The sequence below is a fragment of the Phallusia mammillata genome, chromosome 8 (assembly GCF_965637545.1).
Source record: "Phallusia mammillata chromosome 8, kaPhaMamm4.hap1.1, whole genome shotgun sequence".
In the NCBI taxonomy this organism is placed as follows: Eukaryota; Metazoa; Chordata; class Ascidiacea; order Phlebobranchia; family Ascidiidae; genus Phallusia; species Phallusia mammillata.
Window position 1 is genome coordinate 9,396,335 of NC_137259.1, and position 21,882 is coordinate 9,418,216.

The window sequence follows — 21,882 nt, forward strand, 5'->3', positions numbered from 1 at the left end:
AGTGCTTTGTTTATGACGTCAAACACACAATGGTTGGCATCGAATGTATGACCATTATTGTGTACAATGCAATTGTACTGTTCTAAATGGTTATTTCAGGTGATACGAGAGCGACAACTTGACGAAACATTTTCTAAACGTTGCAAAACCAATAATAACGTTAAAGCAAAGTGTTTCAAATGAATATTATTTTTGTTCAGAATTTGACGAACGTTGCATTTTATTTTCTAGTTGAAGTGACGTCATAATTTACGTCCGCCACCTTGCATTTTTGTAAAACTCTGCGCCTATGGTCCCAGCTCCCAGAATGGTTAAAAAGTATTATGTTTGAATTGGGATTGGAATTTGGCTAAATGGATATTTATGTGTTTTACGGATTAAAAGTGAATTTTTGTATGGTGGACTAACGTGACAGTGCAGTACATGAAAAAAAAATATCGGCAAAATTGCTTATTGTCACTGCAGTTGTCAAACGGAAAATATTGGCAGCAAACGTACTTTACGACTTCTAAGGTAGGGTTGCCATATTTTATGAAACACAATCCCTGACAAAATTTATCTTGGTTGCGTGAACCCAGTTTTTCTCTAAAAGTCTAAATGTGTTGACGTAAGTCTGAATGTGTATTTCAGAAAAACGAAAGTTGATTGCAGGATTTTAGCTAGTTATGCAAAATTGCGCATAAAAATGATCCAAATCTGACATCACTGACAGAACAAAAACATTACAATTGTGCGCGAACAATTGCATTTTTGTTAGTTGTCATGCAATAAAGCCTATTGTTTAACAATGGAGACGGTCGATTCTCACTTTCACTTTGATTTCAACTTATCCAGTTGCACAAACTGACGCCAAATAAGGATATAGAATTACTTCCACCTTTTCGAGGTCCCCGCAAAATGCCCCAAAAGACCGCGGACCCCAGTCTGAGAACCGCTGCGTTGACCATTTTTGCGATCCAAACACTTCTATTCCGGAATAAATTAGAATATTGGGAAGTCACACGGATGGCGACACGAGAAAACGTTACATACGATACTCTGATCCTTGTCAATTAACTTTCTGCGCAGGCTTCTGTTTAGTTAAGTTTTTTTTTAACCAAAAAAATTAAACGATGGGAGTCACAAGGACCTTTTTAAATATGAATAAAAATGCCACTGTAAAAATGTTGTTATGTCTCACGCATTCGACTTTTAGTTGTTAGTTAGTTCCCTGCATAATAGGTACACAGTTAAGGAAATGAAATTTCCCACGTTCTCATGTAGCATCGAATGCTGTGTTTTTTTGAGACGCGGATTTTTATTTGTGTATTTAACGCATATTGTTAAACATCTAGTAACAAACCGGAATTGTTACGCGCGCACACACATCAAACTGTATAACTAACCTGCGCGCCGCCAGTTTACCTCATTACGTTTCATGGTATAGACGCGGTTGTAGCTATCTACTAGAAACTTTCTCCTTTGGTACATTAATTTCATAAAATATACAAATATTTTTTCTTGAATTCCGGACTTTTAGGTACATTTTAACATTTCTCCCTGACGCAGATTTAAACACTAAATTCCCTGACATGTCAGGGAAAATCCTGACGAATGGCAACCCTATTCTAAGGAAGTTCGGGATTTTGGAGATTGGGCAAGCTCCAGCTATTTCAGAAAACCCTTGTTACACGATTTTTTTGTTGCAATTCTCAATTAGAAAGACATACTTCTGTTTGTCACGGATTGACCATCAGCATATAAAAGTAATGTCGCATGAGGGGTTTTTACCCATTTATATATATAGGAAGCTGCTTTAACTATAGCCTTCAGAGTCATACGAAAAGCACGCTGTACTTTCATTTGACATAGAAGGAAAAAAAAAGTTGATATTTTTTAGGAATCCAACTTTGCATGTATTTGTTTACAATTGTATGATTTAAATCACGGTATGATTTTTGTCTGGTACAATTGTTAATGATTTTAGCACAAAAAGAATGGTCTGCTATAACTTAAAATATTTTGTTTTGTGTGAAGTTGTGACCAGCTAGTTGGAAATCAAGCAACCATTCACAAAACTTTCGGGAAGGTTTTGACAGTTTTGAAATAACTTCCGCCTAACGCGGATTTGTTCCCACGTTTTGGTCAAGAAAGAATGGTTCAAACTTTTTCAGAATTACGCACATTATAGATCAGTGGTTCTCAAAGTATGGGTCGCGACCCAAACATGGGGCGCGCAGGGTCACAAAATGGGTCGCGCTGTGGTGATTCAATTCTGCCCAAACGAACTTTTTCAATTTTCAATTCTCAATCATGACTGAATTATTGTATCATAGGCATTTTATGTTGCTTTATCTTAGTAACCTTGGAGTATTGCAGCATAAGTAAGTGGTTTTCTGAGAGTTTTGATAGCACCGTAGCCAAATACAGCCTCACTCGACAACGCTATACAGCAAAATGAACCAATCATTATAACATACAGACAATAGCCTTCCAATTTTCTATTAGGCACACGGCGATTGTAACACGTTAGCACGGGGAATGATAGGAGGTTAATCATACGAAACTGAACTTGGAAAGTAACAACTATTCATACAAAAATAAAAAATCCATTATTGTTGTTTGAGGCTTGGGTCGCAAGATGTTCATAAAGCTCAGATTTGGGTCGCGGTCAAAAAAGTTTGAGAACCACTGTTATAGATATTGGTCTAAAGACGCTCCATGTGAATTTTGACCCGTTTGATCCCTCGGTTCACCCACAGCCCCCAAAACGTGAATTTTTTTAAAACGGCTATACTTGCTAAAGCAGATGATTCTGGAGTTTAATACTTTTTTTATTGGTACATTGCAGCGTATTTTAAAGTATTTTGTAACTTGAAGTTGTATATATCCATTTTCACCCATTTACCCTCAAATGTTTGTTTGTTTGTTCACATGTTAATGAGGTCAGAAATACAAGACTTAACCTGCTGAAATTTTAACAGCTGTGGATAGGGTGCTCCTTGTTGGCTGTTAAAAATTTTAGTGCAATCGGCTCAGTAATTACTCTTACAGCCCCAAATATGTTTTTACGTGCTATCTTTAGCCAAATTTGTGCTCGCTCAGTGCACAGCTGACGCAATGGGAGTGATTGACGATAGTGGCGCATGGAAAAAAATGCCTCTGCTTCACGCATGAACGCAGTCGTCACTTGACCATTTTCTCACTGGTTGGAATTAAGATGTTACGATGTTAGTTATATTGCGCTGTAAACGTTAATGTAGGTCAACTTATTCGTGTTTCGAAACGCAGAGCGACAACGCAGCACGATTTGTTACACCTGTGTAACGTGACTTCTTAAAACGGTATCAGAACAGGTTTTGGACATAAAAAGCCCAGCTAAGCAATCGTATTGTTGGAATGTAGAAACTTAACGGCGCCAGGGAACGGTATGTGCGGATTAAAAATCATAATTCTATTCCAGTTTAACAATGATTGTACCCTATTTTTACTGTTACCAAATTGCACATGCATATGTGTAGGGGCCCATTAGATTATGCTTGCAGAAACAATTATGTTATAAAGTGCCAGGAAAAAGATAGGGACCCAATGAAATGTAGTTGCCAATAAATATATATCCATTATAAATATAGTAAATGGTATATGTGATATATCGTTAAATATGATGTAGGCTAGTATAAACTGGCAATATATAGGAGAACCACTATATTCTAGTTTTCACTGTGCCATTTATGTTTGAGTGGTAATTAACGTATTAAATTCCTATAGGGTTGGTATCTGAACTCAGTAGCATTACTTTTAAGGAGCATAATGGAAGAGAAATTGCATTGTAAGTGCATGGTCCATTTTACACATGCCTTTGGTTCGAATTACACACTGTGCGTGTAAAATGGACCTTTTTGCAAAATAATGCTCGTAATAACTTAAAACCGCATAAATTTTTGCAGGTTAAACTTAAGATGTCCCAATTACACGACTTTGCCACCAAGTGTTTTCACGTGTATTTAATTGTAAAACTGGCAGTACGCTAACGCAAGGGTCGGCAACCTTTTTTGCTCTGCGGACCGCTTTAGAAAGTGAAATTTTATCGCGGACCGGTCTTCAAAAAACTACAAATATTTAGCAATAAAAACGCTTAAATTAGTTTATCATCCCGGGATACATGGGCAAAATGTTTCTTAGCATTTAACCTGAAAAATTATACGGCCCGGTAACCAGCTCGTCGCGGACCGGCGGTTGCCGACCACTGCGCTGGACCACCCAAAGAGTCATCATGGACCACTTTCGGTTTTCCTTGTTTTGGGGATCCATATCGATGGCTACCCTGTCCTTGATTGTGCATTCTTATGTCATACAGTTTCGAATAGGATACACAAAACTTTCCCAGATAATCAAGCTAATAACGGGCACATGTATAGGCAGGGTTGCCATCGACCTGTAACCAAAATTAAGGACAACCGAAAAATTCAATTTTTATGCGAAACGAAACAAACGTTTTTGAACAAATCTTTGCATTTATACGAGCCATGACATATCATTTGCAATATTTTGGCCAGAAACAATCTGTTCCAGCAACTCGTTGTTCGTAGAAAATACGAAGTGCATCTCACAACAGGCCGGGTCTAGCTTCACTTTTACTTGTAGCAGGGATTTGACTATAGTACAATTGTGGAAAATAAGACAAAATAAGGACTCCAGTCAAAAATAAGGACAAATCTTAGAAATAAGGACAGTATGGCAACCCTGTGTATAGGGGAAAGCGGGGTAATAGGACACTTTTGCAGCAACCGTTTAGCTTCGTCATCACTGGTAATAATCGACCCTAACTTCCACGACAGGTAGTTTGATGTAGCTAGCTATCTACTACACAAATCACCTGAAACAACATTATAGTACAAACCAAAAGTTATTTTCATGTTCCCTAGGTTCCTTTTTGTACCGTTTTGGCCTTATGGGTGCGGTAAAATGGGGTCCCTTTATTACTGGATTAAAATCCCACAAAATAAACGAAGCATAGCCTACACCACAAAACCAACTAATTTGTTTCTAGCATTTATAAAAAAAACACCGATTTTTTTTAAAAGACAGCAAATGGGATCAACAAACACTTTTCTCAAAATATAAATGACATCAGCAAAATCAAAATGGCGTCTTCAAAACGCAACTATTTTCGAATCCCTTAATCAACTTTTGTTTCGTAACTGCATAGCAGCAACTTTATAAAGTATACCAATAAAAATGCCGGTTCCCTTGCAATTGTAAAAGCATAAATCATAAATCTATGTCAGTTTTGTTGCAATAGTACTGAAGTACACACCACCTCATTTTACCCCAATACCATTTTGAAATTGCTCTCACTAAAACGTTGGCAACAAAAAAAAGTTTGGAATTCATCGCCAACTATTTCGTCTCAACACTTTTAACCTATCCGTGTTAAATATTTTCTGTGTACGTGTTTTCAAAGTTCACGTTCCTAATCCTTTAAAGTCCGAAGGAATTGTCTTCTCTTCCCTCCATTGGAGAAAGATCCCAGCTAAATGAAGGAAGACCAAGAAGAAACATACGACAAAAAAGAAAGTTTATGGCCAATTTGAAGATGGAATAACAACACATTTTCGTTTTTAAAAGCTTAGTTTTTTGTTTAATTAAATTCCATATAAAGGCATCAAGCCAATCCAATCTTTATAATTATTCCATATTTTCACTCAGGCAATGCGGCAGAAATAATGTAAAATCAAATTCCCAAAATAAGAGAAACTCCACAAACATTCGAAATACACTTCAAATTATAGCTGGCGATTTTAATTTTTCAGGCGAATAATATAACTCGGTATTTCGATCCTGGCGTAAAAGGACCACGTGAAAATCAAACTATTTCATTTGAGCTGGCGTCAGTTACATTGGGTTGCTAAAAAGGACTGCCGGAAAAACGGTTAAAAACCACTGTTTAAATTAACACACTAGATCACTTTTTCTACCCTGATAGAAATAAACACACCCCTGTAAAAAATTACTCGTCTCGGGATTGCATTAACTGTAGTATCGACCTTCTGAGCAAACTATCGAAATTAAAAGTTTGAGGTGTAGTTTCAGTTTGCCATATATTCTTGCGCTTGTTGTCAAAACAGTCTCAGTAAAGTTATACAAAAATAACTCAAACAAAACTTCGGTTATAGTCACATGGACTTCAAAAGTATAACAAACACTATAACAACCTATAAAAAATGTTTTAAATTCCAAAACATATTTTTTAACGTTACCAAAACTTTTTTGTTGCTCATTTCCTCTTTCCCTTTTCATTTCTTTTTTGTCGTCTCCAGCAATAATTGTTACATTTTGTCTTTCTTTGTTCTTGCTTTGCGCTTTTTTGTACATATTTAGGCTAAATAATAGACGACAATAGTTGAAAATTATAAGTCGATCGCGCCCGCTAACGCAACATTTTAGTTTACCTTTGATTTCTGATAGAAATTGCAAGACTCAGTGTCGTTACAACCACATTGTAGATAATATTTTTAGAATTTTTTCGATCTTGTAAAAGTAAAATGTTGAAAAGGAAATAAAAAAGTTGGTAGTTTGTTTGAACAGATACGGTTTCGGTTTGTTTTGTGAAGATAAGCTACATAATTAGTACATGCAAATTCAGGCTTTCATGAATACCTTAACCCAGTGGTTCCCAACCTTTCGTGGACCATGGCCCCCTTAAAGTAACTTTTTGGCCTCGTGGCCCCCTTTAAGTTACCATGAAGGACCTGTGGCCCCCTTAAAATGTAGATAGCAATCTCGCGTTGGAATGCAGTATTAATTTTGGCTTTAAACAGGTCTAATAGAGTAAATGAGCGGGATAAACCTCACTATAAACAAATAGTATGTGAAATATTCGATTAATTTCGGGAATAAAATTAAAGTGAAAATGACTTTTAGTGGGTGTTTCTTGTGAATCTACGCCCGTGGCCCCCCGGAACACAGCTCGTGGCCCCCCTGGGGGGCCATGGGCCCTGGTTGGGAACCACTGCCTTAACCCAATTTTTCTACAGCCTCCCATATAACACCTAAAGCGTTGTTTGGTATCGCAGTGTGTATATTTCCTAATTGGCTGAACGTTGGGACAATACGGTAGGACCTTATTTTATCCAGGCTACATATGCCTCATATGAGGCATTAGTGACAACACCAAACAGTATACCCCAAAAAATGATATTAAAGGAGTTAAAATGACGGTTTGTGTTAATTGTGATGTACGTAGGTATCCAACACCAAGTAGCTTATAGGTCGAGTTTCATTAACAAAGCGTAAATGACACCGAGCCATAGATGTCCAATAACCGTTCTAGTTCAAATTCTACCTGTGGAAGGGTTATAGTTAGCTTATCGAAAGTTCAGATTTTATAAAAATATGCCAAACTTGGTTCAGCAAATCATTTGTTACGAGACAGTTTATAGGGAAAATAAATCGGCTACAAAATAAAGTGAAAAACGTGATAGTTATTTTTAAAATGCGCTAACGGACCGCGGAGCAAGTTTGGGAACCGTTGATTGCAATGTTTTGTTTGACCATTTATTTTATCTCGTTTAACTTTTATTACTTATACTACACTACAACTAAGTACGGGAGATGTCCTTTAAGACACAAATTGCCTTCAGCTAATTAAAGCAATCCAATTAAGTGGCCAAAATTGATTTTTGTTTTAATTGGGTAAACAAAGAACTACCAATATAATCTTAAGGGTGGCGCTAAACACGAATAGTATGTGGATCATTTCCAAAAATATTGTTAGTGGCAGACACAGCACAAGCTTTCCCTTTGACTTCTACCAGAACAAGCGAATGCAGCAATGGAAATCAACATTGGAGGTAAAGTTTTTCGACTAAGTGATGATCATCTCAGTCGCCTACCGACGAGCAGACTGGCAATAATGTACAGGAAACGGTAAGCTACTATATTTTGTTCAACATGCATGTTTGCTTTGTTGCATGTACATTGCCCAATTAAAGCACTACACCTTCCAGCATTCTGGGGACATTTAAAGCCGTATTTACCAGGCGACTAAAGGCCAGAAGAGCTCTACAAACCTGACTAATCGCATGTTGTTAATTTCTTCAGATTTTAGCAAAAAAATACATTTTTGAAAATCAAGGGTATCATTTAAATTAACGACCTAGCTGCCTATATGTGTTTTTTTCGCGGGGTTTGAACCCAGGACACTCCCGGGAAAGAATCCCGAACAGTCTATTTTTTGTCTGTATGTGGGTCAGGCGCGCTAGGTCATTCGGCCAAGTTCCATCCCAGCTGCTGATATGTTAGTTGGGATAAACCAAACACCAGGCGTATTGCGCCCACAAGGTTTTTGTGTGCGGTTGGTGAAGCATTTCTGAAATTAGGTCGACGTTTGATATTTTATTCGCAACGTGTTACAATGAACGTTCATACTCTATGGGTTTCAATAGTTTTCAAACATGGCGCTGGTGGTTTTACATTACAACATTGCAAAATTCTAATGTTATTTGGTAAATACTGATTAGCATAAGTCTAAACAAGGTCTCTGTAACGTCCCGTGAACGCGCCCCGGTTACAGCGCGGAACGTCACACGAGGGGGGATTGAAACGCGATTCCTAAAGGTCTCCAACACGCAGTCCACACAGATAGGGTGTTTTGTAGATCTTATATTCAAACACTTTCAATGAAGAACAAAGAGGGCGGTAGCAGACGATGGAAACGATCGGAAACGAATAGGAAACGGTTTCTACATAAAGCATGACATTAACATTGCGCTTTAAATGTAGAAATATAACTCAAAGCTTACCAACTGTTATGGTAACCGGAAGAAAATATATAACATGGGCAATCCCAGAAATCACTGTCACACACCTAAATACACAATAAAGCATGAGACCACAATATGACATTATGACGTCATACACAATGCTTACCAAGCTATGTAGAGCAGGGGTTCTTAACCAGGGGTGCACGCACCCCCAAGGGGTGCGAGAACTGTTCCTAGGGGGTGCGGGGGTGCTGAAACATTAAGGTTGGTTAGGTCTATTCTATTTAAGCAATTACAGAAGGGGGAGCGAAAATTGGTTGGTGATTCGAAAGGGGGTGCGAAAATTGGTTGGTGATTTGAAAGGGGTGCAGCAAGGAAAAAAGGTTAAGAACCACTGATGTAGAGCGACAGTGTGGAAAGGTCACGCTTCACGTGAATATCGTACAAGAACGCTGCGTAAACAAATACAACTTAAATAAACCCAACTACACGTACAGTACGACTATTAAAAAAGGGAAATGACATTTTAGGTCATTGCAGTTTAGGTCAAGTTCACAGCGGTTAGCATTCATTATGGTAATTCACAATATTGAGTCATTAAACACATATATACAAAGTGACTCACCAATAATCGTCAACACGACAAAATACAGCTTTTCTACAACAACCGACGCAGCACCGTGCTCCACGGAAGTCAGCAACGAAAAGAACCAAACCACGTTGCGTTATCACACAAAACTGGCAGTCGATTGTTACGTCACACAACGCACTAGGTTACAACACAGGTTGTACTAAGGAAATGCGGGAATCTATAGAAATCGGCAATTACTGGCAAATAAGATGTAACAGTCTCAATAAAATAAGAAAAACGCCTACGATTTTAGCGTCATACAATCGCCAAGGCAATGTTGTTCGACATACCATAAAAACACTTGACTTCTATGGATTATGTTCACCACAATTTATATCTGCATCTGTTCACTTTTTGTGTGTGAAATGAGCGCAGGTCAAAAGTGATTTCCAACCAGCAGTCTAATGTGTATTTCGATCGGAACCCGGAGACGTTTGAATGTATATTAGCTGCTTATCGTGGAGGTAATGTATTTAGGTGTTGTACTGCTTTAACAACCAATCAAGACAAAACACAGGAAAATGTTTTCAGGTCAAGTTCACGCACCCAAATCAATCTGCCCCATACAACTCCAGGAAGAAATGATGTTTTGGTTCATTGATGAATCGTTACTGGACGCATGTTGCTGCGAAAGACTTGAAGTGATTAAAATTTATAATACGAATTTGTTTTGACTAACATTGAGGGTAATATATTTCTGTTCGAAATGACGTTTTATAGTTAGTTTAAATGTTCTTTTGTAGTTGCACTTCCGACTGCTGTAGGCCTGTAGCGATTGGAACTACTGTATCTTTTATTCTTATTGATTGCAACCTCGCCAACATTTTGTTGTTACTTAGTAACTTTTACTGCAGATGGCTTTGGCGATAATAAAAAAGAATGAAAAAAACATGACGGAAAAAATGACCCATTATGCGCTGAAGCAGCAAAAGATCAGACTTTTAACCAAAATTCAGTCTTGGGAAGATTTCACCAAAAACATGTACACGGTAAGAATAGCATTGCTGACCAAAGTTATTTATTTCTTTAAAAAACTTGGAGTGACAATAAATTTTCTATACAAGTAAGAATTTGTGAATACATGAAGTGAGCAATGTGCCTGTAAGCTGTACAACATAGGCACATGTTTTTTGCCCTTGTTGGAAAATAGCCCATTTAATTACGTTTTTTTTTTTTAAATTTCTCTATGTCAAAAAACAAGACTTTTTAATTTACATTGCCTTGTCATACACATCAGCTGTAGAAATAAAAGTTTCAAACGTTTTTTTTTAATTTGCTCGCCTAGCTGCCGCTGTTTGTGGTTCAAGTAGACAAACGATATATTGAAATCATTGTCAAGATAACTTAATAAGCATAGCAAGCATTTGTTTCGTTGTATGTTTAACATGCAAACAATTAATTGAAAAAGTGAAGTCTTTTGAAGTCTGCCTGTATTTGATAGCGTTAGGTCATTTGATCCAATTTGCTTATGCTTAATACCATCTTGGAAATTAACTATTGATGTTGACCATAACTTGATCAAATGATAGATACATTACATTTATTTTAAAACATCATATCAGCATGCGAAATACTAAAGGGCGGCTTACAGTATTTTTATAATAGGCTACCTCAAAAATCAGCATCGAGTAACGCGGTATACAAATTCATCGCATTTTGGGATAACTTACAGCAACGTCGACAAAATTTTGCAGTTTTTTTTTGTAATTGGCAAAGAACGTTTTTTTGCGTGCAAATGTTAAATTACATTACTTTGGCTACGCAGATGCGACTTAGACTTTGGAGTGTGGCCGAAGACCCATCTTCGTCCACCTTCGCAAAAATTTGGATGTTGACGTCGATTACATTCATATTGATTTCATTAGCGGTATTTGTTCTTGGGACAGTCGATGGATACTACACTGTTAACGAAAACGGGGAAGAGCACGAAATTCAGATACTTTCAGATGTTGAAATGGTAGGCTAAATGAACAGTTCAAATGCAAAAAAATATCTAAAATAAACCGAACATGAAAAACATTTTGCTGCTATATATTAACAATTAAAAATTACAATGTTAATTGTAGTGAAGCTAAAACCCTTCACCGGTTTACTGGTCTTGTTGTTTCGATGACTATAGCTTATATATCTACCCGCTTTATTTTTCCGACAGGTCTGCATGGCATGGTTCACATTTGAATATATAGTGCGATTCACCGTTTCACTGGAAAAATTTAAGTTTTTAAGGCAATTCTTGAACATAATCGACGTACTCACTATAATACCCTTCTTTGTTGAAACATTCAGTCATTCCGCCGAAACGGGAAGTACAATTGAAACGTGGATTCATATGACACAGGTATTTAGATTACAAAAATAAAACACAATATTGAATTAAGTCGATCGATCATCGGTCTACTACTGCAAAAAATTAAGAAATACAGGATTCACATTTATACAGGTGTAGCGGCAATCATATTATTGTGAGCAATTTTTACATTGACGTTTGCATTTTCTTGTGCAAAAGCATTTCATAGAACGACGGGAAATGGATTTTAACTAATCACAATAAGTTTAGTCATTTTGATATTATAGAATGTTCTGCACAAACATAAAGTATTTGTCTATCATTGCACACACTTTCTCCTGTTCATACTATCGCTTCCGTTTCAAGTTTCAAGTAGAACACAGCCGCTCGTACCTGAGAAGCATAGCAGCTAGGTTAGAGGGCGCTGTATGGGTCTATAACAGTGATTCTCAAACTGTGTGCCGCGGCACCTTGGCGTGCCTTGAGAGATTTCCAAGTGTGCGGCGAAATATTCTTTATTTTAAAGCACAAACATTCCTTGGTGTTTAGGACGTGCATGACAACGTTTTCAAGCTCATGTTTTTGTTATTGGTAATGCAAAGCATTCTTACCCTACCACAATAAAGTTAAAACTAAAAATTCTTTGAATAAGTTTTGTTATGTTTACCTGCGAAGTGTGCCGTCGAAGGAAATTTTTTGAGAGAACCACTGCTCTATAAAATTGCACATTTGCCATAAATAATTATGTTAAAAAACTGTTTAACTAAGATTTTGCATTACTATAAATAAGATGTTTCCCATTCTATTTGGTGGAGAAAGGGGTTTTTCTGGATGTGAAAACTTGCATTTTCCAACGCCAGTTTTACGTTTGTGTCGTGTTTGGGTACGATTTTCTTTTTACATCTTTAAAATAATTTAGTAAAGACGTTTTATACTAAGAACTAAATTTCAAGTGATAAACAATCTGGAACGTTTATTTTTAGTTGTTGAGAATCCTCCGGATAGTCCGCATCTTCCGATTGGGAAGGCATTCAGAGGGTCTGAAGTTACTCTGCGTTACACTGTACCAAAGTTCAAACGAACTGGTGATGCTCTCCATTTACCTTTTTATAGGCATTGTGAGTACTAACTGCATAAATTATACATGCAAGTAGGTCTAACCCGACTATACGTTTGAACTGGTGTATAGATAATATTGGCAACGTCACTTTACATATTAGAGGGAGAAGAGCTTTTTTCAAATTTGTACGAAGCTCTGTGGTTTTCCGCTGTTACAATTACTACGGTGGGTTATGGTGATATTGCACCGAAAACAGTCACAGGTAAAAATACAAAACAAACCGTTTTTTAGAATATAAACTACAGGACATACAGGTTTAAAAAAAACATTTATTTCAGGTAAAATAGTGGCATCAATGTCCTTTTTACTCGGGCTTCTGGCAATCGCAATACCTATTCATCCCATAATTACAAACTTTTCGAACTGCTATCGAACAAAGAAAGATATCGAAATGGCTTTCAAGCGATCTCTAAAAATTATGGTAAGCAGCTTTATTCGTAGTTAAAAATGCGTGGACTCAGCCCGCAATGCGCACGTATAGGTTTATGAGTTTGAAAATTTGATTCGAATAAACCTTTTTTTGGTAAAAATCATGCTGTTTGCTTATTCCTAACATAGAATCATGTCACTTGTTAAAATAATTCTATGGAGTGCTTTCTATAAAAATAAAGCGCTTCGGTAAACTTCGACTCCATTGGAGCCACAAATTTATCCGGATTATGGGAAGTCGTTTGTTTCACACCGGACGTTATCCATTAGGGCCACGAACAGTCAGTTGTAAGTAAATTTTGAGTCGAAAAAAAAATTAAATGTGTAGGATAGATGTAACGATGAATTGTTTTGTAATGTTTACCGGTTTGCGCAAGTACATGAACCCAATGTACACCAAATGAGAGCTACCATCGCTTGCGTGATGCGTGGACGCGAGCGTTTTTTTGGTTGTATGGTTTTTGACGAGAAAGATTAAATAATAAATCATTTGTACAAAAACACAACCAGCTTTCCATACGTTTTGATTTGCAGAAATTGGAAGGGTTTCCCAACAATATGGACAATACAGGAGCTGGCATAACAGGCCAAAATTCAATAAATCTGAAGATCAAATGTAAACAATCGGTTCGTCATCCAAAAACAAACCCCATCAGAATAAGCACCAGCTCTGTAACACGACTTGCAAGTTCAATTGTGTCTGTATCAGAACTTTTCCCTGACAGAGATGCTGGACATCACGACCAATGTCACTGCGTATTTTGCACTGAGTAGAGAGGATCAGCATCAAACACACGAAGACGTAAATTGGACAAAATGAACATTTCTTGGTAGATAACCTAACAACAAAAAACCTAAATTAATGTCTGCAAATTTTCAAAAGCGAATCATTGCCATTCTTGAACATGTGGCAGGTTTGTGTGAATTTTGACAAAGCACAGAAAAGGATTAAGTATGGATGTACAACATACAACACTTTTTAGAAGTAGCTTGTTTTTGCAATGAGCAACTTTGTGAATTGTCTCAAATAATCCAATAGCTGCAGTATGATTAGTTTATGTCTTACATCAGTTTTCTTCTGTAAGTAGTTTTCTTCTGTAAGTAGTAACTTTTTAATCAAATTGATTCAATTAGTACAGATAAATCAATTTAATCGCATGATGCGTTTAATTGCATAGAGATTGTAAACACAACCATTACCATTTGTTTGAAAAAATGCTGAGTTGATAGACATAGGCGTCGATTTTTTAGCATAAATTTTCTTTTGTGGGGTGGCAAAATTTGCTCAAGTGGTTCCTCACGTGATCAAGCCACACTACGATACGCGTTTAAGCGTAGATTGCATTTCGCGGTTATGCAATCTTGCTTAACTTTGACGTAACACCTATGAAAGTCACGTCGGAGTCATTTTTGCAAAGTATCTAACCGGCATTGCAGTTTCGACACAAAATTAGCGCACATGGGTGGCCGTGGCAAGTATATTTCCCGCGCATGAAAATGAAACACTCCATGTAACAATATTATCCCCAACTGCCAATTAACATCCAGAACACATAAAAACGTGAAAATTACTATTGCTGCGCCATAAGTCTTGTCCAGACTTGCTCTGGAGGAGCAGACTTAACGAATATCACTGAAGCGAGTAGCGCAAAATGGGTTTTCCCCATGCATTGTTTAAAAACAAAAGAAATTTTGCTTTGCACATGCTCGAAATATACCGACTCTGGCTTCTTGCATAAAAAGCTTGGCAAATTGGTTATGCATTTAACTGGATTCATCTGTATTTGGGTATCATACCACATATTGGGCTCAGTGATCGATGTATTAGCCAACTCTGATTTGTGACAAATATGAAAAGGCGTATTGTACTCAATGATACACAGAAGCTAAACAACTTAACTTACCATACTGCATGGCTATTTCAAAGCACTCATGTAGCCGCTTATTTTTGATTTGACAAATTCCAGTTCTTAATTCACTGTGAACATTTCCTGTTTGTTCATCAATAAACTGTTTCAGTAAGGCTATGTTCTAAAAAAAAGGAAGGTGTGAGAATTGTAATATTATTGTTACAGAGCTATGTTTAAATATAATACAGATAGATAACTTAAGCGGTGCAATGTATATTTTGACCCAGCAGTTCAAACCCAGCACAATGCCATACAATGATGCAACAATCACAATTGCTGATTCTAAAGATGGGCTATTTCGATCGTCCCATTAAAACGTTGCATATATACCACTAACAGAGAATAATTATATCAAAACTCACTGGTCTGACGGGGTATTCGGCCTGAGTAAAACACATAAATTCTAAAAGTTACTTCACGGGCTGCACAAAAACTCTTAAGGGGTGCATGTGGCCCGTTTCACACCCCTGTCTTCAGTAATTTTTCAGTGGACAAATTATTAGAAAGCATTAACCTAAACTAAACAAGGGCTTGTTGGTATTCTTTTTGCATCATTATTGCCATGTTACAAAAGCAGTACGGAAAAATACTTTCAATTTAATCTCTTGCTTTGACATCGATATTGCTGTCCAAAGTCAGTTTTTAAACACAAGTTTTCCTACAAACCTTTAACAGTTGTATTACAGACACTATAAACTAGGAAGCCATTTACTCCGAAGGAATATTAACCAACTGTTTTTTACTTAACTTTGTTTGGCAAAATTAATACCATTGACCTGTAGTAACTTCTTATGGTGCAGGATTTAAATGACCGCTTAATGACCTTTTAACACGGTTTTCGATAGCACACAGTCCTTATTGTTCAACAATAGCATTTAGCCCAATTTATGCATGACCCAAGTATTGATTCTCGGATTTATTTGTCAAAAATAAAGAAGCTACATTGTGACCAAACATTGTTCTGAACTGTGTTTGTAATACCTACAAGTTGACCTTCAAGTGACCTCTTGTCATGTGCGGCCAAACTGATTTTTTTTGGTTCATATTGGTCAGAATAATTTCCAAAACGCATAACTAGCATTGGTCCGATTCTCGGGTATGAGGCAAAACTAAATCATCATTAAAACTGCTAATTCGCAAATCATTCTTTCGGTTATTTCATATTTTCTCAAAGACAAACAACAAACATACTAACTAGAAAAAAAGTGTGTTAAGTGACTTTTTGCAAAACAACGTGGCAGAAAGACAGACTAAATCATGCATTGCCTGTATACAAAAGGGTATTGGTATTTGGTCCAATACGCCCAAAATGTTAGAAAGTACAATTACGGCACTTGGTATCAGCAGCAATACAGTATTATCAACCAACCCTACCAGTTACAAGTGGAACAAAACAAACCAAAAAACTATCATCAATCTGGGGAAATTTCCTTTTGATAAAACCATATGTCATAAGCCAAATAATTAAAAAAAAATTTGCAACACATACTCACCCAGAAAAACAACCCTTATGGACCTAGGTATTTCACAATTCCAATAAATGTAAATGACTGATTTGTTGTGAGACAATACTGTTCAGCTCCTATGATACTTACATGATATGACAGCAACAACTTTTCATCTCGACAGATTGGACATGGCGATCCAGTGGAAACTACACCACTTCTCTAAACAATATTTTTTTTGTTAAAATTATCTCCAAACTAGAATATACATGTCTTTTTCTCAACTCTGCTAGTTTCTTATGGTTATTTTTAATACAGGTTAGTGACAATTGTCAAGGGCACTAGAAACCAAGAACTTACAGTAACTATATTTTAGTGATCCAAGAAAATGTTTAAAATAGTCATTTACATGCCTGAAACAAAATGAACTGATTTGGTACTCACCATACAATTTTTTCTTGTTTTCTGCTTTTGTATTCCACCTCTTTTATTTCTAAAGTAATTTGCCCAAACCAGGTTATTTTGATACAACTCCTTGTAATCTACAAAAAGTAATGTTCAGTTGGTTGTATGCACCATTGGTTAAAACCAGGGCTGGGGACCTCAAATAGTCTGATGGAGTGGTCACTAATCTTAAAAGACAGACGCAGCGTTGAGTACTACTAAAAGTTGAGCCTTAAACTTTTTAACTCTGTGTCCCAAGTCAAAATTTGGAAGGATCGATTTCGAAAAGCTATCATCATGAGGTGTGCATCCAAAATATATAGGATCGCTTGGTGCATATTAACATCGCTTGGTGCACATTTATATCACTTGGTGGATCCTTATATCGCTTGGTGCACCTTAACATTGCTTGGTGCACATTTATATCGCTTGGTGCACCTTTATATCGCTTGGTGCACCTTTACATTGTATGGTACACATTAATATCACTTGGTGAAACTTTATGTGCACCTTTATGCCACTTGGCATTCCTTTATATCAGGGCTACTCAAACTTTCTTGCTTTGCGACCCCATTTTAAAACAGAAATTTCTACGCAACCCTTGATGGATATAGCCCAGGGGTGCAAAACCTTTTCGCTATGACTGCCGCATTACAGATTTTTATTTCATCAGCGGACGCTTATTGCCTACTTGCTTGCGTTTTAAAATTACTGAAGTAAAGAAATACTATATTATATATATAACGTATATTATACATATAAGTTAGATATATATATAAATATATACTATCTACTGGTGCTTAAAAAGCCTAAATTAATTTCTAACTTGATACACAACTTGACAGTCTTAGCTTTGATGACGTCATAATCTATATTGTGACGCTTGTGGTCTCTGCTTTTCGCAATGTTTGCACACAATAGGCCAGGGGTCTCCAACTCAAACTTTGTCCAGGGCCACTTTTTGAACAGCCTTGAAGCCGCGGGCCACATGCCAAATGCGCCCTAAAACACTCTAGGCCAGCTCTTTCCAAACCAAAGTCTTTTTAGTGGTTGAAGGCACTATATTAGTTGACCTTCTAGGCTAGAGGTTACGTCTTTACAATCTTACTTGCGTGTTCAAGGCTTTTTCATTTCATCGCAAGTAAGAATGAAAGCAATTGTTTGTGCATAATTTATATCTAAGTTTTGCCTGTGATGTCACAAAGCAAAATATATTTATGTGAAATGAATCCTAAAACCTCTAGTAGTAAAACTGAAAATTACTTTCAGCAGCTTAAGATTTTGTTTAATTGCCCTTAGCATTGAATTTATCTTGGACTGGGAGTTCAATTTGTTCCTTATGATAATGAAATGGTTTCCAAATCAATCTCCTAAGAATCTGAAACAATCTATGCGGCCACTCAAGTGTCCATAAAATGTTGGTTGGCCTTCATAAACATAAACGTTCCTCAACCATAAGCCAGACCTTTGAAAATCAAAAATACTTGGCAAAAGAGTTTTTGTTTACGTCACGGCCACCAGTACATATATTCTAATAAATAGACAGGAGGGGCCTGTCGTTAACCGCCATAAGACGCAAAACTGCGGGATACAACAATTGCATAACTAACGTTTTTAAATGATCTACAAACATATCTTAATTGCACAGTGCAAAAAGACTGCCTGATAGCACGTCCAGTTGTGCGTGAGGCCGAGATATTCGCTTTTCAGTGGGCAGGTTTGCACTTTTCACGCCCAATTGGGCTTTTTTCCACATGGAGTTGCGCGTTGTTTTCACGAGGTGGAAAATGGATGAGTCCAACTATTTAAACTTTTAAAACAAAGTTTCAACATTTTTTTCCTTAATAGCCCTTTGTTTGTTGAATTAGGATTTTTAATCCGCACATAACGTTCCCTGGCGCCGTTAAGTTTCTACATACCAACAATACGATTGCTTAGCTGGGCTTTTTATTTCCAAAACCTGTTCTGAAACAGTTTTATTAATGCTTTCAGTTTGAGAAGTCATGATACACAGGTGTAACAAATTGTGCTGCGTTGTCGCTCTGCGTTTCGAAACACGAATAAGTTGACCTACATTAAGGTTTACAGCGGAACATAACTAACATCGTAACATCTTAATTCCAACCAATGAGAAAATGGTCAAGAGAGGACTATGTTCATGCGTGAAGCAGAGACATTTTTTTCCATGCGCCACAATCGTCAATCACTCCCATTGCGTCAGCTGTGCACTGAGCAAGCACAAATTTGACAAAAGACAGCATGTAAAAAACATATTTGGGGCTGTAAGAGTAATTCCTGAGTCGATTGCACTGAAATTTTTAACAGCCAACAAGGAGCACCCTATCCACAGCCGTTTAAAATTTCAGCAGGTTAAGTCTTGTATTTCTGACCTCATTAACATATGAACAAACAAACAAATATTTTGGGGTAAAGGGTTGAAAATGGATACATACAACTTCAAGTTACAAAATACTTTAAAATATGCTGCAATGTACCAATAAAAAAAGTATTAAACTCCAGAATCATCTGCTTTAGCAAGTATAGCCATTTTAAAAAAATTCTGTTTTGGGGGGCTGTGGGTGAACCGAAGGATCAAACGGGTCAAAATTCACATGGACCATCTTTAGACCAATATCTATAATGTGTGTAAATTTGAAAAAGTTTGAAACATTCTTTCTTGACCAAAATGTGGGAACAAATCCACGTTAGACGGAAAAATATAGACAAAAACAATATGTGTCCCCTTCAGGAAAGGGGACCCGTAAATATAGTTGAACCACTGTCTGTTGACCAAACAGGTGAAACAAACCCACTTAATATACAGGGAAATATACAAAGACAGTGTATATCAAGGGCGGGCAACATACGGACCCAACGGGGTTTTGAGCGGCCCGCAGACAGTTTCCGGTCTTACATGATAATGTGGCCCGCGGCCACAGTCTGCCACAATCTCCCACTACTTGCTTACTATGTCAAATCATAGTTGGAATGGACAGTAACGCTCCCCAATAGAAAAAAAACTTTCCCGCCATTGTTACCATTGCACCATACGTCTATTGTTATGACATAACTGCCAACCTTGTGTGTGGCCTGCTTTCACGGTTTCGTTTGTTTCCACATGTGTACCCTAGTTAGTGTTTCAGCAGTATCCAAGTCTGTGGTGTATGCATTAAATTTGCTGTGGTGAATAATTTTATGTTATATCAGTTAGATTGTTTGGTCACGACTCGCGATTAATGTATCGATTCAGGAATCCGGCCCGCCAAGTACTTCATTTTCCCAATATCAGGCCCGCCGACTGGAGAAGTTGCCCGCCCCTGGTGTATATGATGAGCCTTTCTCTGAAAAAACTTTAATTACAACCAACATAAGTTTTCAACTTGAAAATGTTGTGATGTCTAAAGTTGGTCTACTAAACATTGGAAAGGGCTAACCTGCACTATCAAGGTAATCTGATGGAGACATCCCATAATTTTCTTCATATTTCTTCCAATCCTTATCTTGTTGTTCAATGTGAACTGCAAGTTTCTTAGATTTTATGTAGGGCTGCCAAACCCTTTCATAATATCCTTCTTCCCATATAGGACCAGCTGCGACATTTCGCCATTCTGGATACGGCTTAAGTGTTGAAATTTCGAAAGTATTTGTTTCTCTCTTAAAGTTGTCCCAAAAAGCAGGCCTGGTGGAATAGGTTTTAAACTTGAAATGACAATCAGATTTCAAATAACAGGTGTTCCTTGAAGCTGATCTGTTTTCCTGCAGCAAACTACCCCAATGTTGGGAACAAAACCCCGTTCTCAACCGAATTAACAGTTTCATACTACAGTACATAAATCTCAAAATTCATTCAAAAAAGTATATCTGAAAAACATTTTTCTGTAGAATTTCTTACTGGATGACATTCCTACTGGATTAAATATTATCCAGATGTTTTTTAATCTATATATATCTGTTATTCTATTATTGGTTAACCACACACACAAAAGCCTTTAAACAAAGATGTTATTTTGTTACCTTATAAAATTGAACCGATTTAGGTAAAAACAAACAACAGGACCTAAAAAAACATAAAAGCTAGTAAAGTGTGTTTTTAATCAAGAGGCCTATTGATATGACATAACACAGGACAAAGATTATTGACAGTTGACACCAAGCTTGGGGTAAAAACCTGCACAAAAGTTTCTGGCTGTCCAAGAACAGCCCAGCACATTTATAAAGGAAATTTCAAAAATACGTCCTGGTTTTGCCAGGACAGTCCCCAATGTCCCAGATTTTGGGAACCTTCCAAATACCGTATTTGATTTTATTGACGCACAACTATTCTATTGACGAGCATGTTTCAGTTAGTCGTTTAGTTTACTAAATTGATGTAAGCAATATTATTATGTCACAATACGATTGCCAGATGATTAAGTGTTCAGGGTCAAAACTTATGATTGCACTTCTAACTTAGGTTACAAAACTTCCACTATCAAGTTTTGCAAAAGCAAATGTGAATTAATGCCTGTTAATTGTTTTATGCTGATGTTAGCAGGTGAATTACACAGAGAAATAGGCCAATTTGGTAATTGTAATAAATGCTTGACGTGTTTGTACAGTAATTCGAATGTTGTTGTTAAATTAGGTTTGGTACTGTACATATTCCGTTAAGCTTATCTCATTTCCATCTTTGGGCATATTAATTTCCAAAGTCTATTTGATTAAATAATACATAAAAACATCACCATACAAATTAATGTGAACGGGAAGCTTCCAGTACCCACGGTGGCGCAAAAATAAAACTTAAAACCACCGTCATTCTGGCAGAATCCTGGCAGAATTTTAGCTAGACCATACCAACATAGTTTTAAAAGTGGTAGGTACAATACCCAA

The 21,882-nt window shown here is 36.9% G+C and overlaps 2 protein-coding genes across 2 annotated transcripts; one reads left to right on the forward strand and one right to left on the reverse strand.

Annotated features, from left to right (window-relative positions):
* Window positions 1-7,740: 7,740 nt before the first annotated feature.
* LOC145204473 (voltage-gated potassium channel regulatory subunit KCNF1-like) lies at window positions 7,741-13,985 on the forward strand. Its single transcript, XM_080077041.1, has 10 exons — window positions 7,741-7,908; window positions 9,751-9,839; window positions 9,907-10,016; window positions 10,230-10,364; window positions 11,141-11,332; window positions 11,528-11,713; window positions 12,646-12,780; window positions 12,852-12,984; window positions 13,061-13,203; window positions 13,746-13,985. Exons 1-10 carry the CDS (start codon window positions 7,814-7,816, stop codon window positions 13,983-13,985), a joined length of 1,458 nt encoding a protein of 485 aa, XP_079933167.1. The 5' UTR covers window positions 7,741-7,813.
* LOC145204474 (uncharacterized) lies at window positions 13,032-20,903 on the reverse strand. Its single transcript, XM_080077042.1, has 5 exons — window positions 20,445-20,903; window positions 17,011-17,108; window positions 16,717-16,788; window positions 15,116-15,242; window positions 13,032-14,050 (listed from the first exon to the last, which is right to left on the reverse strand). Exons 1-5 carry the CDS (start codon window positions 20,839-20,841, stop codon window positions 13,998-14,000), a joined length of 747 nt encoding a protein of 248 aa, XP_079933168.1. The 5' UTR covers window positions 20,842-20,903; the 3' UTR covers window positions 13,032-13,997.
* Between the last annotated feature and the right edge of the window lie 979 nt (window positions 20,904-21,882).

Excerpts from the sequence above, each read along its gene's own strand:
- LOC145204474 (XM_080077042.1), bottom strand. The coding sequence starts at position 20,841 with ATGTACTGTAGTATGAAACTGTTAATTCGGTTGAGAACGGGGTTTTGT. Across the intron at positions 16,789-17,010 it reads AAACAAGAAAAAATTGTATG|AGAAGTGGTGTAGTTTCCAC; the intron begins GTGAGTACCAAA and ends AATATTGTTTAG. Across the intron at positions 15,243-16,716 it reads AGTTGTTGCTGTCATATCAT|AACATAGCCTTACTGAAACA; the intron begins GTAAGTATCATA and ends CCTTTTTTTTAG.
- LOC145204473 (XM_080077041.1), top strand. The coding sequence starts at position 7,814 with ATGGAAATCAACATTGGAGGTAAAGTTTTTCGACTAAGTGATGATCAT. Across the intron at positions 12,781-12,851 it reads TTTACCTTTTTATAGGCATT|ATAATATTGGCAACGTCACT; the intron begins GTGAGTACTAAC and ends ACTGGTGTATAG. Across the intron at positions 12,985-13,060 it reads TGCACCGAAAACAGTCACAG|GTAAAATAGTGGCATCAATG; the intron begins GTAAAAATACAA and ends CATTTATTTCAG.